Below are 19,523 nucleotides of genomic sequence, written 5' to 3' on the forward strand. Positions count from 1 at the left end.
CGTTGAATGAAATATAAGCCAACGCCACAATTACGGCAATACTGAACCCATTGAATTTATTGATTTGATCGGGAGAGGTGAGACTAGATATGGTGAGGAGGAAAATGGAGCTATGATTTGTTTTTCCCTGTTACAAGTGCCACACTCGCTTTTCACCCCAGTGGCTGCAGACAAAATGTATAAAAGGCTTTAACAAGCACAATATCTCCTCCTGGTGACAAGGAACCAGCCTGTCGTTAAATCAGAGCCTGAGCAGAGAACTGCTGTACATTATTACTATTTGACTCTGATAAAAATCTTTCGTAACATATTCCCACCACAGGTGGTTATCATTAATGATTTTTGCATCTTTTGGCATTATTTATATTCCAGCTAACCTACGTGAATAGACACCAAACAACTCCTACAATCAACAAATGTTATAACTGCTTAAAATACAATCTAGATCCCCTTGTTTTCCTGTGGTGAACAGTATAAAACCACAACTACAATCTATTAAATTTCTGTTCAGTAAAGTATTTCTTAAAGCTACACATTTTTTAATATAGAAAAGTCCTATTTTACAAAAAAAAATTGGAAGTCAAAATGCATTGTTCACTTTGTAATAATAATAATAGTGATGAAAACAATAATAATCAATATATACAACATTTACAACAGTGGAACTCGACAGTTCCACTGTTGGACATTTCTAAATCCTTTTTCGAGGGAACAAAGAAGCTACGACATTTACATCCTGTTACAGCTGCAGCTGAATATCTTTGGGTTTGAGTTCGGGTCTCGGAATTGGTGTGTGCAGTTTTCTGATATTTAATTGGCTAGACATGCAAATGAGTAAACTACTTGAGAGATACAAATGGACGGAGTTGGTTTGTTTCTGGTTGAATCTGAGAGACGCTGTTGATCAGGGTTAGGGTCACTTTCTGGGACCCTCCTGAACTAAACCCCAACCCTCAAACAACTGGCCTTTAGTTTTCTAAACCTGTCAACTTGTTCAAAGTGATCAAATCCTCTCAGCCGTCCACCTCTGCTTTTTTATCATGTTAACGTCGATTTCTTTCACAGCACTTTGCAACATTGCTTTGAAAAGTGCAATATAAATACATTTAAATATCTATGATTGTACTGGAAACAAATGATATTATAGGGAAGTATAGAATTACTCATCTGTTGTGTTTGTTTCTGAAGCATCGATGTGCAACACTTCTGCATGAGCTTTTTTTGTTTTTTTAAACATGAAGACGAGTAAATCAGTTTGCAGTCAGATATTCTAATGTACAAAAAAAACGGGGCTTTCTTCTCGGAAGGCATCTGTTTTTTGTTTTTTTTATTCCGACCTGCTGACTCTTCTGTTTCTTTTCCAAAGAGGGCAGCATTCAGTCTTTTGCATTATACAACAAGCAAGTTCTGGGAGGATCGGACGAACAAAAAGACGAGAGACGGCAAAAACGTGTAGTATATGTGCATAGGATTCGACTGCCTTACAGTCCGTGTCACAGGGCCCAAAATAACAATGCAGAAACAAAGCCACTTGTAAACTTTGTATATTAAATGTCCTTTTTTTGTAGTCAGGTGATGAATTAATAAGCAGTGTGTTGGTTTACTCCGTATGTTAGTCAGAATCATTTATATTACAGATTTCATGGTTGATATCATTTATCTTAACCTCTTGCCTTTAAAAAGACATTTTCTTTCAAGATAAATAAAAATGACACAAGATTATATGTTTATGTTACCAGAAATGTATAAAATAGCTTAATGTATATTTATTCTTATATGTAAAATGTATTCAAATCAAGGGTAGGCCTTCAGGCATGTTGGACGAGTCGGTGTTTACCGACTCTTATATATTATAACTCTTAATGCTGCAATCCAGAAACTACGGTGTCCTGATGGGACTGCGTTCAGGGGACGAGGGTCGGACGAATTCCCAGCACTTCTGTCTCACATGAACTAACGGGGACACATTCTTAAAAGATCTTTGCCAATGTTGTGAGAACCAAAACAGCTGTGGTGCTTTCTACAATACTGGATTGCAGTTTTAAGTCGTCTTCTTTTCAAATACGTGTTTATTTCTTTATCCTGCATTGCAATACAGTATTTTTAAACGTTATAATGCACTTCTGTTTTCATTTTACAAGAAGCTGCAATCCATAAACTGAGGAAAATGATTTTAAAGACATAAAAAATATTATATATATATATGTATTAAATATACGTTAGACCCATATATTATTGAAACTTCTCTGTATGAGCTGCAGTGGTACAGGGTGCTACCTCTGAACTCTTCATACCACAACCTGAGAGGACACTTTATTCCATGGCCCCCCCCCCCCCAAAAAAGCTTATTTATTTATGAGACAATTCTGAGAAAAAGTGTTAATTTTGTTCATAACTAGATATAAAAGTTTTAGGTTTAATTTTGGTTCCTTGTTAAGAGTTTCTGTATAAAACCTTTGCCATCACAGGGCCATTTCTAAAGTTCTGTCCTGTTTACTACTGCATTTAAGTGCCGTTACCGTAACATTCACATGAATCTCCTTTTTATTAATGGGATGGGATTGATCATGTTCCAGGAATCTGTCAGACTCTCAGGTGTCAGGAGGAACACAGAGACATCTTTTCATACCCTTGATGCCAAATGCACAAATTATTGACACACAATCTTTGGCGAAGAAGCTAAACACATATGAAATGAGGGTTTTGTGCTCTAAAGGTAACTACTCTGCTTTTCTTTTGGTTGGTTCCTGATCCTTATCTCATCATTTGTTGCTTTTAAAAGGAACCAAGAGTTTTGTCTGTTGCTCCAAATGAAACAATGTGATAAAGACTCCACTGTAATACAACTTGGTGGGAATTATTATTGAAGTTACGATGGAGGAAGTGCTTAATGTTTACAGAGTCGTGACATTTACAGGATGTATGAACCTTTGTTGACCTAAGGGGAACAGAAGAACTGCCTCTTTGCTGGAGCTAAAGCAGGACCTAATAAATGATATGAGATATCTTGTATATTTTAAGAAAAAGAGGTAATTAACAACAATCAACATATTTATGTTTATAAAATCGATGTATAGCGTTTTGGAATCTAACAAAGTATTTTTCTTGGCAGCTATTATTCTGCACAATTGATCTACTGTGTTACAAATATATAGTTGGTGGGGTTTCTGACTTGAATTCGGCCTACTGGATGTAATACCTTCATTTACTTGACATTTCTTTTGAAATAAGCCATGCCCCATGGATAAGCCATACCCTCCAAACCCCTGATGTTCTATGGTGGATGTTTAATGTTGGTAGTTTTATTTACAATGGTAGTTATTGTGGGTATGATTGCGCTTGTAATGATTATTATTAGTGTAACTATACTTGATTGATATAATTTGTTTTGTTTGAACAAAGGGAATGTATTAATTTTTCAGGTGATTTCTGAGTGATTTCAATAAATTAATAAACCCCTAAATAGAGATCTTTTATTATTTATCCATGGTAAGAGTGTGAGTGGGATCAGTTTAGGACTCAATTGGTTTTAAACCTGAAAAACACCACCATCTTGTGGTCCACTGAAAGTGTCTACACTAATGATAACACAATAAAGTTGGACAAAATATAGATTAAAAATAACTTTATTTATTTCTCAAACAAACAACAATGTTTATTCACTCTTGACGATCTAAAACTAAGACAATAACAACCCAGAAGTACAGTGCAGTTACGGTTGTTGGTCCAAACTGCAGCAGTAAATATGTGCACAGTAGTTTTATACAATAATAAACCATCTTAAACTTATTCTTTATCATGAGAAAGAGAAGAAGAAAAAGCAATAGTGAGGTTTCATGCAGATGTTACATTTGCAGTGAATTGTAGGGTAAGGGGTTGGCCATGAATCAGCATCAAATCTTCATGCAACTGATACAGAGATACAGAGAGCTAGCAGCAGCAGCTCTACATATTGGACACTGCAGTTGGGAGCATTGACACTGGTGCGTATCCCTCTGTGTGAGAAGGAGTTGTCTGGCTGAATGTTTTGAGAGGAACAGCCAGGTGCCCAGCTTGTGCCGATCTCTCCTTAGAGTAAATGCAATAGGGCACCTTGGACACAACGGCCAGACTCAACTTGAGGAGCACGTTGTGGAGCGCCAAGCGGTATTCCTTTCTAACCAGGCAGTAGATGACAGGGTTGAAGCAGCTGCTGGTGAAAGCCAAGCAGTTAGCCAGAGGGAAAAAGTACGTTTGAGCCTTGTAGTACGACATGCTGATATCAAGGATGTCGAGTTGGATCAGGACACCCCAAAGCGTGAGGACATTGTACGGGAACCAGCAGATGCAGAAGGAAAGCACCACCACCGCCACAGACTTTGAAATATCAGCCTTTCGTCGAGAGCTGCTGCCTTTCAGCTTGTGGAGACAGAGGAAGCGCAGCAGAAGCAGGTAAGAGAGGATTAGGATGGCGTAGGGCAGAAGAAAACCCAGCACCAAGCGCAGGAGCTGGTTTATTCCGAGCCAGGCGGTGCCATCTGGGAAACGGAGCAGGCATGCTGTGTCGTTGCCCACGAGTTTCAGGTCAGCAAACACAGCTCGGGGCAGTGCGGCTATCAGCGCTCCGGCCCAGATAAAGGCCGCGGCCACTGGAGAGGTGCAGGATCGATTGCACAGGGAGGTCCTGGGTCTGAGAGCAGTCGCCACCAAGCAGTAACGGGTCAAACTCATAGCTGTCAGGAAGAAGCAGCTAGCGAAGACGTTCAGTCCGGTGAGTAAGGACACGGCCTTGCACGTGGCCAGGCTAAAAGGCCAGCTGTAGTCCAGAGCAATTTCCACAGCCCAAAACGGCAAGGCCAGGGAGAAGAGCAGGTGGGCCAGAGCTAGGTTGAACACAAAGAAATTGATGGTGCCAGTGTGGATGGTGTGTGTGGAATACAGCAGGAACATCACCAGCAAGTTCCCCAATACTCCGGCAGTAGCCACGATGAAGTACACGACGGAGATGACGATTCGTAACCAGGGGGGTCCATCCTCAAGAATCATCAGCTCCTCGTTATCACTTGTGTTTGGGAAATTTAGGGGGGAGTTATTACAGAACGGGCCGAGGCTGCAGTCGCTCATGAGGCTGCGGAAGAACTCAAGTCTCTGGAAGTCGATGTTTGACATTTTGACAAACTGTTGATGGTCAGTGTCGTGCACTTATTACTCAAGATGTGGATCTCTCGTCCTCCTTCTGTAAGGAACAAATTAAAAATGTAAAGTTCTGGTTGTCGGGTTATTGGCAGACAGTCATCTATCCCTGAAAGGAAAGCGGAAATCATTATTACATAATGGCAGCCACAGTTTATGAGGAAATAAGTAGATTAGTCTTGTCAGATAAACAGATTAGGCTAAAGTGTTAGCCACAGAGTTATCTAATCTAATTCACATCTCAAAGAAACAAACATCTCTGGGCAGACACAAAAATAAACATAATTCACCTTATGAAGTGGAAAAACAATCTTCACAAATCACGTCAACAACATATTTACATCCTATATATAATCTCTAATAATCTGTAAATGTCTATTGTCAACCATCATCAAGTTTGAACATTTTGAGTTTTACATTCAACATGAAATAATAAATATATCTGAAGTTTAAATCAATAGAATCTGAATTTACTTCATGATATTAAGACTATTTTTTTGTGTCATACAATGGTTTTGATGTAATTTTGTAACTCACACACTTTGCAGGAGCTTTAAAAAAAAAAAATCACTTGATTTATTTAATTTTCTCATTCGTGGCAGTAATCTTGTCTTTTCATGGTTTAAATCAAACAAAAAGCCAAAGATACCATCTCCTTGAGTAGTTACATTTATCAAGTAAATATTTGCGAGAACCTGTAAAGTGACTAGATACTTTATATTAACTTCTCTGATTTAAAACATAGTGATGAATGAATTACTGGATTAATCCTCATATGCCACCACACTTCATCATGAACCACTACAATGCACAAATCACCTTGAAAACAAAGATAGCAATGACTATTGAAGCAAAATGTACCAGATACAGAAATACAACATTTTGCATTGTTTACAATCCAAGCTGCCATTTATTACTAAACTCAAGAAACAGTGGAATAAGTAACTAAACTATTTCATCTACATTTTAAATTAACAGAGATGAATAAGACTGGGGCTTAATTTGAAACAGGGGCTAACAGACATAAAATAGTTAAATTTACTGAAGCTGTTTGGCCTAAAAGCTCTGATTGTCCGTTAAATACACAAATTCTCAGCTACATCTAGAAAAAAAGTAACTTACCTTGATATTTACCAAGGGAGACAGATCTTCAGTATTCAGACAGTCCACCCACCAGCTCTGCTGCATAACACAGAACGACAGTAACAACAATGTGTTTGTCACCCACCCTGTTTTCATGCTCCACCCATTGTCATAATTTCCACTCACCCACACCAGCTCCACCTTAAACACTAAAAACCAAAAACAATAGAATAACAGAAGAGTTAAGAGTTCAATTTTTTTTAGTTTTGAGAGAGAAACTAAACAACAGATTTTTTTTTTCTTGAATCTCCTTGATTTATTTATTTTTGTTAAATTACTCTCTCTGCACGTTTTTATACCATTTCACCCAAATCCGGTATAATTGCTACATCATAGAACAACCAAATTATATGTTTAATCTTATAATGCATTATGTAAATGATATATATATATATATATATATATATATATGTCAAACAACATGTGTGACATGTCAAAACTCTTGATTACATCATGCTATTAAAGTTAGACCTACACACGTGTACTCAAAGCTATTATGTGGCATTTTATAGAATTTTTAACAGCAGGAATTCAAATGACCACATCAGTCGTAAGGAATGTGAGTCACCAGTGATCAGCCCTGAAATTAAACATATGTGCTTCACCTTCCTTGTTCCTTTCTCTAACTGCAACTTGCTGTTTTACGGAGCTGAATTTGGCTACTTTTGCTGTTGAGTAAATTGGTTTGACTTTTGGTAAAGCACTTCAAAAAGATATGCACCAGTTTGAGGCCTGCCTACTTTATTGTTGTTCAGATATTTAACAGGGTTTTTCTCATCCGTATTCAATCAACCCTCCTTGTAAAGTTTCTTGAAATCTTACTAATTGTTATCCACCTGCGATATGCTGTTAATATTAATCAATGTCACAGGTTTATCATTTACCTTTTAATGCTCCGTTTTCTTCACATATCCATGAATTTGATGGAACATGAACTGAGATTTTAAAGCCTGTCATTTCAGAGTAAAAATGTAATTAAAATCAAATAAACATCGTGGGTCTTTGCATTGAAGAAAACACCAGAGGCATTACAGGCACTCTGACCTCAGGTACAGGTAAAACAAATGACACGGCTTTGACAGAAAATTAGGCAATTAGCTTTTTTTTCTTCTATTTATATCTGTTGTGTTGCTTCGAGATTAGATTGAGCAGCAGGGATGACTCCTCATTAAGAAATGTTGATAGTGGAAAGGACATCAGCACTGAATGACTAAATGAGATTTGCCTGGAAGAGGCGGAAGCGTGGGGAAGTTGATTAATGCTGCTCTGTGGAGCCGTCTCCATAACCTCGCTGGACAAAACATACAGCTGCCACACTGGCAATCTTTTCATTGGAACAACAATTCATCTTCCTGTTTTTCTAGTTTTGCCAGTTTTTCTACAGACATTTCTTTTCCTTATTTTTACTTGCTGCACAGGGACTGAAGATTTTTACTTGAATCAGCTTTAAACAGTTTTAAATCAGTGTTTGGATCAGACAAGTGTCTTCCCGGGGTCTGTAAAACTGCAGATGAATTATTCCCTGTACATTCAAAGCAGCGTATCTGTTAAAAATATGATATCACCTATAAAACTCACTAATTTATACATTATATCTCAGGTATTGTAATCTGCATGAAACCTAAAGTGTCAAAATTAGGATTTAAGTGCCTGACAAATAATTAGAGCTGTAAAGGATTTAGTTACAGAGTCAGGGGTAGTTGTTTCCTGTCTTTATGCTAAGATAAAGTTTTGGTATACACATCTTCCCAAATAAGTCTTGGTAAGAAGGTATGTTTTTTCCAATTATGTCAAACTAATTATCATTATTTTTTAGGATATATTTCTAGGCAATTAATGGAGAGAGAGACCGGCAACGACACGATGCAAAGGCCAGGTGGGATTGAATCTCCAGCCGCTGCAGCACGACTCAAGCCTCATTAATTAGCAATCCATTCCATTTCAATTATTTCATCAACTCAGCCCTACATTCTTTCATTTTCCAGGCTTTTATTCTGTAGTCTCCGCTCATATTTAAAAATGCCTCACTTGCCTCACCCCTCTGATAAATTCATCGCTAACTCATTATATAAAATCAAAAGAGAATCAAGGCCAATCATATCTCTGTGTTTCTATTAAATAAGACAAATGGAAGTGACCTACTTTTGGCATTTCAAGTCATGTCCAAGAACAGTGTGATGCACCGGGTTTCACCTGAATTTCAAAAGGGCCGATAATCTACCCCTGGAACACTGGGAGAGGTGAAGTGCTTTTACATCATATGTGGGACAAACTGAAAGCCACTCTAAAACAGTGACTGTGACGTGAGCAAAAAAGTTTTGTTCTCATGCACATTCAACTAAAAAAGACTCCAAGAATTTCCAAAGAAGAAAATGAATGAAATGTGTTTGTTTAAACTTGATTTATTTATGTAAAACATAGATTAGCTGTTCAGATGTATATTTTAGTTTCCACTTTTATAAATGGATAACACCATGCTGTGTGCACTTCTGAGCAAGCCAGCTGAGTTGTGCCATGGGGAATATGTCTGTGAGGACAGCGCTTTGTCGCCACCCATTGTAAGAATGGGAATACAATAGATTGTCCAAGAAAGGAGCAGGAGGAGGAGGAGGAGGAGGAGGAGGAGGAGGAGGAGGAGGAGGAGGAGGAGGCGGAGGAGGAGGAGGAGATGAGCTCCCCTCAGCACTCACTCTTAGTTAAAGTGAGCCCTCTGGTGACAAATGTTAGATCCAACAACCAAAAACCCATTTGTTCTGTGGTGGAGCCTTCAGTGAAGGAATATGTGAGAACATGTAAGACAACAAATATTTATCTTGTGTATTCACCATTAATAGATTGTATATTACTGAGATACTACTTTGCTGACCTGTAAAGTGACGTCTTTTAGCTGTTATTCTGAGCTTCGAGCTTCATCAGGACTCGAGCCATAACAGACCAGAGGCCCCTTCTCGTATTGTTTGACAGCTGTGAAATCCAACCACTGACTTTGGCCTCCTCTGATTGGTTGGAAGTAGGAGGCTCGCTCAGAAACCTTAGGAGAGAATATCTCTGCACTACTGAATGGGCCGACAAAACAGACAAAAAGTCTTCTGCGTTCTATAATAGCAAAGTGTTGGGGTTATCATCCTGCGTTTGCTATTTTACATCTTTAAAGAAACACTGTGTAACGTTGAGTGACTACCAAGAGCGCCCTCTGCTGCCCCATATGGGTATTGTGTTTTATTAACACGTTTCTACATAGGGAAATTCTCCACACAAAGTTTACTATTAGGGCCCAAGTTGATGTTTAACTAGAACTTGCACTTGTCCGCACTCTGGCACTTTGACAATTATTTATCACTTTCTTTCTTTTCCTGTTTTTGTATTTTTTAACTTAATTTAATTTCTTTTTTTCAAATTTCCTTTCCTTTCTTTTGAAGCCAATTCAACATGTTTCTGTTTTTATCTATATTGCATGTAAGGGACTATCAGCTGCATTTCCTGAATAAAAGGTGCTCTATAGATGAAGTTTATTATTGGTCTCTTTCACTCTGTGGTTGTTGTGGTGTGTATCAGGGGAGCTGGGGGTCTCCTGTCTCTCTGTCCCCGGGGGCCCATCTTCCCTTGGACCATGGTTAGAGCTGTAGGAGTTGAGGAAATAAGCGATGATCCTGACAAATATGTTATAATTAAGGTCATAGGAGGGAAAACCTTTTGTTCACTGAAATGTTCCCCCTCAACTGTATCAAGAGAAGTGACCTTTTGGAGAAAACCACATTCTCCTCATAGTGTTATTACTATGATCTGCACTTTAAAAACACAAAAGTTGGATTTTTTGTGTATACACATTGATTTCAAGGAAAAGGAACAGCCCACACACCAAGTAATACGGTTCTTTCAATAGAAGTAGATGAGACCAGATAAGTTAGACTATTTATCTGGGATTTCAGTGTCAGACTGTTTTGTTAACTTGCGTTTTTCACTTGTAAAAAATGAGGGAAGACCAGTTTTAAAATTTTACGTAATACTCATAATTACTCACGTTACATTTTCACAACCTATTATATAAACATCTATCAATGTCTTAACTTTTAATGTGTCCACCATTTAACAGAGCCAGGCATTTCAGTAGGCCGAATTCAGTTTAGTTGCTTAATATCTAATTGAGAATGTTATGTCAAGTGGTTCCACGCAACTGCCTTACTTAAAGTCAACTTGACTGTAATAACTTTTTATCTTCTTAACTTAATTGGTTGAACATAACATTATTAAGTAGATTCAATGAAAGAATATTACATACAAATTAACCAATATAGTTGAATTGAACGTACTCAATTTAGTTGTATATAACTAATCAGTTGAACATAACAGTATTAAGTAGGTTCAATGAAAGAATATTACATACAATTGAACCAATCAAGTTCAATTGAATATACTCGATTACCTTGTGTATAATGTATTTGATTTTATTAAGTCCATATTACGAAATAATGTACATAAGCAGTTACTTAACACAGTTGTGTGGAACCACTTGACAAAACTTTGTTAAGTAAATCCAAAAAGTCATTTTTTTTAGTGTAGAGACCAATCAAAGGCTCCATCAAAGCCATCAAGTGGCGGCAGCATCCCGGGCGCGTCCACGTGTCACCTCTCAGGACGCGCGCGTTCACGTTCGGCTCTCCATTACCGTTAATAACGTTATCTCTCTGTGTGTCGTCACTCATCCCCCCCCCCCCCCACCGACGACGACCGCTGCTGCTGCTGCTTCCTGCCCCGGGAAGAGGAGGAGGAGGAGGAGGTGCAGGTGCTCCGCTGCAACTGAGAAACAAGGGACCGTGAAGTTGGAGGAGGAAGAGGAGGAGGAGGAGGAGCAGGAGAAAGAGGAAGGTGAAGAAGCGCAGCGCCCCGGAGTGTCATCACTTCAACCGCCATTGTTTGTGTTTCTTTTTACCGGTGATGGGATTCCTCCAGGAGCCAGGAGCCTAAACCCCGAGTCCGAGGTAAGAGAGGCAAAGTGCCGCTGAACTACCGAGCAGAGAGCCGGGGAGGTCATTGTTGTTTAGCCGGGCTGTGGGTGCTCGTGTGGCGGCTTCGTGTGGGAGTTTGTCCGGGGGGAGGAAAGTTAGCGGCGACCCTCCCGTCCGGGGGGAGGCTGGACCGCGGAGGTCAGTGGTAGTGAAACGCCGCCAAGTCAAGTGTCCTCCGCGGGTGTTGTCCCCGCGTTGTTGTCCCCTCCACCCCCCCCTCACACCCGTCCTTATCAGGCGGGTAGTAATTGTCTTTTTGCCGCGGAGCGAACACTGTCAAACTTGTGGTTAAGTGAGCGGGACAGACAACAAGGCTGCCATTGTACCGGATCAGCGGCGGATTAACGGAATTCCTCTTTCTCTGCACCGTCTGCATGGCCTCCAGCCTCCCTCTCTCCCTCTATCCCTCTCTCTATCCCTCTCTCCCTCCCTGGCCCTCGCGTTTATATCTGATCCAAACATTTAGCACTTGGGAGAAACTGACCCACCAGCAGCAGCAGCAGCTAGACCCGGGATGAACATGTGGATGGGCCGGGGCTGCCCTGCACCCTGGGTGGGGGTGTTGTTGTCAGGGGCATGTGGCAGGAAAGCTGGTGATTAGAGAACAACCAGGCTGCGTCCTAATACTCATCGTTCAAAACAATGCAAAACGTGTGTCAGAAAGCAGGGAAACAAACACAAAGACCTGTCAGACAAGTACACAAAGGTGATTAAGTTGCTTGGCTTTGTGTAAGAATCAACAGGAAGTAGAGCTGTAAAGCCTCATGTCTGATGAGCCAAAGGCCAAATGATGTTTCACTTTATATCTTTATATCTGACACAATTAATCAATTATCCAAGTAGTTCTCCATTGGTGTTCTTGGTTCACTGCAGGGAGATGGGGCTGTGCTTTGAACTGTACACATCAAAGAAGCATGTGTCTCATATGTGTCAGATTGTGTGTTGTCGCACATCTGATCATCGCATCTGAAGGATAAAGATGGAGATGTAGGCTGAGAAAAAGTCTAATTACATCCCACACACAAACCTGAAGTCTGCACTAGTCAACCTTTGCGTTCGATCACTCGCAGACGACAAATAAACAAACCTGTCTCTATCTCTTCCTCCCTCCTCCACCCCTCCTTCCTCCCGTACACTTGCACATCATGCACGACATGCACCATCCCTGCCCCCCCACCCCCCTTCCCACCCCCAGTATGTGGTCAGCCAACATGTGGGGAGGTAATCCCAGCTATTAGGGTAATCTCCTCAGCATGACGATCAATAGGGGAGGGTGTGCATGCGCGACGACTACCAGACATGGTAGCAGGGGGACACACAAAAAAAAATCGTGCTAAAGAAAAATGATTTAATCGTGTAGACTGGGTCAGGAGACTGGGGTCTGGACAGGGGCTTGGTGCTGGGATGGGGGGAAGGGTGCAGACAGGAAGATGTGTGGGGTAAGGCCATCTCCACTTTGGGCAGATCCCCTCGTGTGACAATGGGCTGGGGCAGTTTGTTTTTTTCTCTCGATCTGAGTCAAATCAAAAGAAAGATACGACCGCACATCTGGAAGCAAAAGCATCAAATAGACGGTGACACAGCCGGTGTTGTGAGAAAGCAAAAAATGGATTGCAAATACAATCAATAACATTTATGGAATTTATTGTTTATCAAAGAATTTAGCAACAAAAGCATATCTTGTTAGAGATACAACTGAGGCAGATATTCTGTTTCACATTTCTGAACATAATTTGGAGGGAATGCTTTAATCAAACAATAATAGTGACAATCTGTTGTGGAAATTAATGACTCAGATCACATGAAAACCAAGCTTTCAAGTGTTGAGAGGAAGTCGCTGATTCTGCAGGGAGGAAAACACAAGGGACACTATTCAACATGTCTCGTATGACACTTGTACAAATCATCACTTGATGAAGGAACATGCAAAACCAGGAAGTTAATCAGTTATCACGACAACATCTCTATCTTATCAAACCCTTTTCCACTTGCTGTCAATACCCCCCCCCCCCCAAAATATTAAAAAATCCATTCATCTCATTTGTAATTATGAAACTCCTAATTGTTAAGTAAGTACCTTGTTGTTACTGACTGTGCATCTACAGGTAAAACGCAGTACAACAATCTGAAGGATATGTTTTACACGGCTCCAGAATTGAACAAAACAAATCTTCCTAGCAGGATAATTTTTCTGTGCATGACAGTTAATTAACTCATCTGCACTATATTTAAGCAGAAAATATGGATATCAGCTCCTGAATGAGTGTGCACGTATACAGGTGCACATTCTCCCGAGGGTGCATCCTCTCTTATGATGTTATTACCTCAGAGCAGAGCATGCAGATGGACCGTACTGGAGTCAGCCTCGTGTTAACATATGCTAGCTGTCGCTCCCATGTCGTCTCTCTCTGTGTGGGTCGTGGTACCTGCACCTTCAGGCCCTAAATGTGGATCTATTTACAGAGGGACTACATGTGTGAACAGATGGGAATAAAACCGCTTCTGACATGTATCCTGTAAAACAGCAACTAAAAGACTAAGGTAGCTGCTGACCTATGATATAGGAAGCCAAGTTATATAAATAGAATACAAAAAACAAGTTCATTTTCTAGTAAGCAGATCTATGGAAAATACAAACTAATTATATAATAATTAAGACAACAAATAATTGGGAACAATCCAAAACTGAAACGTTTATTACTGCATATTAACTTGAGCTTTGTATTTCACAGGCGGATTAATCAGGAAATTGGTTTGCTTTCTTTCATGAAAAAGTAGAATCAGTGCACATCTCAAAAAAGTATTTGGAAAAAAGGGGCATATCACAGTATTAACTACATCAATGTACCTGCTACTGCAAATAGTATTTATTCTTCTAAAAGGAACTGTCATCTAATTTTGAAATATTGCTTTAACAAAGCTCATTTCTCATTGTTCAGGATGCAACCTTTTCGTCTGCAACACAAAAATATAAGGGGGTGAGTCAGTATTGAATGGACTGAAAAGATTCCCCAGTTTGTGACGAATGAGGAGAAAATAGACCGAACCTGCCCTTTAAGTCTCCAGTGGAGGAACTGGAGTGCAAACACCGACAAAATGTCCAGATGGAAGATGGGAGGGATGAGTAAGGCGTTCACAGATCCCTTCTGTTTGGCCCCATTGAGGCAGAGGGAGACGAGATTGGATGGGTCTGAGGGAGTCGGGTTACTATCGGCCCATTCTACTCCAAAGAAGCGGTGGTGTAAAAGATGCAATACCCCTAAGGAAACCTAATCCAGACCCTGCTGCCAGCTGTCATTCTTTTGCTCCAGGGCAAAATCGCTAAGCAGGTATCGCCTTACCCCTCCTCAATCCTTACCTTAATCATAGCACAGTATGGGAAGGAGAAGGGCAATTTGGCTTTATACACTGATTATATCCACATTATATACCATGAAAACAACAAACCTATAGGCAAGGTCAGGTTAAAAACGTCTTATAAATAGTTGTGAGGATTTGCTGTAGGTTTATTGAAATTGTATTTTGGAAAAACAGTGGCATTCATATCAGTCTTATCTAAAACACAGAGGAGAAATGTAAACACTCCAGTCTGTAGCATTAACACTTAGAGGGGATATAATACCATTTTACTTCGACTCCCACGTATAAAAGAAAATAATGTGTTGAAACCACTAACTGTATCACAACTGTTTGAGGTAATCAAGTAAAAGAGGTAGTGAGATTTATTAAGTTCTACTGTCAATAGTGAAGTGTTCAAGGTTCAACTAAAACTGAAGGTTACGTCAGAGTTTCAATCTTAAAATTGTTTAATTGAAGATGAATCAAGTACAACTGCAAGAGCCCTGCATGTGTCATTATCCAGGTCAGATCAAAACCACAAAAGAGATTTAGAGCTATAAAGACTTGTCTACTACCCGAATTGCAGATAAGAAGAAAAATAGTCCTCTTCACTAAGGAGGTTATGTTTCCACCCCTGTTCGTTTGGTTTGATTGTAAATAGGATTACACAAAATCAACATAACGGATTTTCATGAAACTGGTTGGAAAGATGCATTGTGGGTCAGGAGAGAGTCCATTAAATACAGGTACAGATCCAGATCAGGTGGAGGATGCTAAATTCTTTTTAACTCTCTTAAATATTGTGGCGTTTTTCAACATTCACCCTTTTCCCAAGGAATAATTCATGGATCTTGATGAAAACAAATCAGGCATATTAAGGGTACTAGTATCTATGTGCGTGTAAAAGTTGTTGCAGGTGATTTAATTAAAGAGGAGTGTTGGCCTTGGAGGAGGTATAAGCTCTACTGAGTAACATTCAAGCTACTATTTGTATAATCCGCTATTTATTGAAGCAATTTTATGAGCAAAACATTTACAATTTCCAGCTTCTCAGTGGTAAGAATTTACTACTTTTCTCATACGCAGTTAACTGTGTATTTTTGTTTTCTGTAGTATTAATTAAAACATTTTTACATTTGATATGCCACATAATTTAATGATGAGCGAGAAACGAAAATGGCATTTGAGTTCGTATTGAAAATCCCAAATTGCAGCCCTAGTGAGATTGTTTACTTCACTAATAGAACAAACACTATATATATATTTTTTTTACACAAAATAAAATTTTTCCTTTTAATTTAAAAAAAAAAAGTATTCCTTTTTTAAAAAATACTCTTCATAATAGAAACACTTTTCAAACACCATTTTCCAGAAATGGCAAAGTAGCTGGAGTAACATGAATATTGCTTATTGCTAAGTGTACTATAACATGTGGTATATTTAATCTGTGTTAATCTTTTGATGGTTTCTGTTGATTGCATCGGCAGTGTGATCTTTTTGAAATGGCGGTGTCTAAACGTTTACCTGCCAAAAGACAGTCGAGAGGAAAGACGGTGTCAGGAAGACTGATAAAGAGAAAGACAGAAAGCAGAGGGATCGAGAGACGTAAAGAGAGACATAAAGAGAGACTGTCAGCGCGAGTCTGAGCTGACCTTGCCATGATAATCTAATCCCTGTCGAGAGTGCTTTTTTTAGAGAGCAAGTTAATGCCAGCAGATTATACTCCAGTGTCTCCAACACTAGCCAATCCACACAGAAAAGAGAGTTGGATTCATTGTGGATCCTCACACTTACCGTAGTGGATACATTACAGTTTCCAGAGTCATTTGAAAAGGTCTTAAGAGATCGCATCTCCTCACCTTTGCCTTCCTGCTTTCATTGGAATCGTTACTGATGTCTGCATTTGGGTTTGCATCAGACATTCAGTGTCTTTTACCCACACGGTAATTGTTTATGTTTCAAATACAGGTACTCCTCTTTGTCGATAGCTCTTTCCTGCGTGTGCTTCACTGCACTGAGGGGACATGCACGGAAAAAGACCACTCATTGAGCAGCTCATCTCATGCTATGAAGAGTAATCCGTGTACATGTTGTGTAACTGAGTGGAGAGTTGGACAAGGAGGGGGATGGGCTCCGATGTGCGCAAGTTTGTCCGTGCTTGTGACTGTTGAGCCCCTGGCTGTCTAATCTCTTAGGTACATTAGGCTGTTTGCCCACAGTCCTGTGCAGCTTCACGCTTTTTCGTGCAATTAAGTAACTCGAGGAACGATGCTGAAAACCTTTGGGTTGTGTGTAAATGATGCATCGGAAACAGTTTGTACTGAGGTATATTGGTATGTGTCAGTGACCCACAAGTCATTGAGTGCTTATTATATCGGCGTGTTTCATGCAAGGGAGAGTGCAGGATTTTTTGGGAGTGATGTGAGTAACACCTTTTTATGTAACTCACTTTATATTTATTTTGTCAAGCACTTAGTTACTCAGGGGTCACAGATTATTGTTCAGACGATAAGGCACTTTCTATTGCACTCACTATTCCAGTGATGCTCAATGCAAGGTGACGTGAGCCACCTGGGCTGAGGTCTGACTCCAGTACATCTGGAATGAGTCATTTCCATCTGTTTCAGCAGTGAATCAGTAATTACTTTATTTTCCTGCATACAGTAAGCTGTATACAGTAAGGAACAAGTGAGGCGATAAGAAACCAATTCCTATCTTTGGTTGCCCGTAATGCTTTACAGGTGCTCAATATGGCCGACTGTGTGGTCTGGGACTTCTATTTATAAGTATGGCAGTCCTCTTGCTGTGCCAATCTAGGCATGCACTTTATGCTGATGCTGAGAGGGTTAATATTAGTGCAACAACCTTGAACGGGATACATTTCTGCTTCAGTTCGAAGGGTTGTGGCACAACCCTAAGGCTTCAGGCATTGGTGATATGAAGTTCTTCATTGAAAATCAGATTCCGAGAGGCCATCTGTCAATTCGTCTAATTGTATGTCACAATGAGTGCAGGATTATAAGGTCCAAAAGTAAAATACTGCATGAAAGATACTACAGTACTTGAATTAATATTGCCTCATATCTGTAACCAGCAAAGTGTTCCACTACATGAGGAATCAGTAATAATCACTTTATATATGCTGTTAAATTTTTTCTCTATATAGAATCCAAGATTTTGACATATGTGTACTGTAGCTAAAATTGTGTTATAGCAATTTCAATGTTCTTTAAGAAAACATTGATTTGATTTAGTGCATGGATGCATTGACAGGGGCCACAGCAGACACAGACACAGGGCTGGAGGGATGACTTGAAGATTAAGACAAAAGACATATGTCTTAACAATCCTAACAAAAACAGCCCCTTGTATCTCGACTGCATTAACAACAAAGACAACTTCTCAATCTGTGGATCGGTTTTGTTTTATGCTTTGGATGTGTTTTCAGCTGATAGAGACCGACAGGATTATTGGATACAAAACAGTAGATGTGAGGCTTAGCGACCGACTATGGCTTTGAACACTAGCATAAGGACAGTCACATGCTATCTCCAGTCAGGGGTATGTTGGCACAGGTTTGTTGCTGGTTGTTGAGAATATTTGGATGACTTCAGCACATACACACACACACACACTTCACACAGGCACATATGCATGATGGGAAACACGCCTGTGGTCACAGCATTTTGCAGACACTAGCTATAAGTCTACATTTCATTTCTGCATTTCAACAAATAGAAAATAGGGGTTTGAGATATTCTCGCTTGCGTGATGCTACTAGAATTATTAGTTGCAGTTCTACATGACAAATTCTACTGACAGTCCCTGGCAGGAAATTACACCCTCAGTTGGGTGCAGCGACCAGGCACACGAGGAGTGCACGCACATACAACAGTGGATATTTTCATTCAAGTACTCGCACACACACTCACACACACACACACACACACACACACATCACAGCACACAGGCTCTCAGCATCAGTGCCCTGACCATAGGGAGTTTGTGCTGAGCTGGTTGGGACGTCAGGATGAATCAATGCGAGGACAGCTGACTGGACATGCCTATTCATCTGCCAAAGAAAAGAGAGAGAAAAAAGCGAGGGATTCTAAAAGAAATGCGCTAAACCCCCGGAGCAACATGTTTGGCTATCTGCATTACTTTACAGATCCTCCAAAGGGCTTTCAGTGTTTGTGGGATGAGAGCAGGAGAGGTGAAAAAACACGGATAAGAAAGACAGAAGGTTCAAAATGTTACATAAAGATTGATTTTGGTCTTGAAAACCATCAACATACACACATTCCCTCATTTATACAACGTATGTATAATTTATGACAGAGCAACAGTAGGATACTGCAGATGCAAATATATAGAGCACACTAAGCATGTAGGCTGCTTTGACAAAGACCTAAGCTCATACTGTAGAGGCGGCTAACTCCACACTGATGGCCCGTTTATTCCCATCTGTTGCCCTCAGCTCTCTGACTTTATCCCCATTGTGTTAACTCATTACATTCGCCTTAACCTTAACCCCTTAATTGCCACCCTCCAGTTTCTCTTGCACCTCCTCCCCCTCTTGAAGACAGTGTGCCACATTGCCCATGCACTAATCTGATGGCGTCTGCCTACCAAACACCTGCCATGTCCGGAAAAACCTACCAAACTCCTCCCATATTCCAGATACTGCACCCCTTCCAGCGTGAGCGGATCAGCACACATGACCGCGAGCAAGCAGGCATGCATGCATGCGGACAGATGCGACTGGATGCAAATACAGATAATTAGACAGGCAATCGCATCCCCTGAAAATCATACTAGAGTCGGCCTGGTTTTTTAGCCTCTAAGTGCTCGTGCACCTAGTTT

General features: G+C 40.1%; 1 protein-coding gene across 1 annotated transcript; it reads right to left on the reverse strand.

The window, feature by feature from the left end:
• Nucleotides 1-3,945: 3,945 nt before the first annotated feature.
• On the reverse strand, nucleotides 3,946-5,148 carry LOC133025514 (relaxin-3 receptor 1-like). Its single transcript, XM_061092189.1, has one exon. The coding sequence runs from the start codon at nucleotides 5,146-5,148 to the stop codon at nucleotides 3,946-3,948; it is 1,203 nt and encodes a 400-aa protein (XP_060948172.1).
• Between the last annotated feature and the right edge of the window lie 14,375 nt (nucleotides 5,149-19,523).

This window comes from Limanda limanda, chromosome 19 (assembly GCF_963576545.1).
Source record: "Limanda limanda chromosome 19, fLimLim1.1, whole genome shotgun sequence".
Taxonomy (NCBI): Eukaryota; Metazoa; Chordata; class Actinopteri; order Pleuronectiformes; family Pleuronectidae; genus Limanda; species Limanda limanda.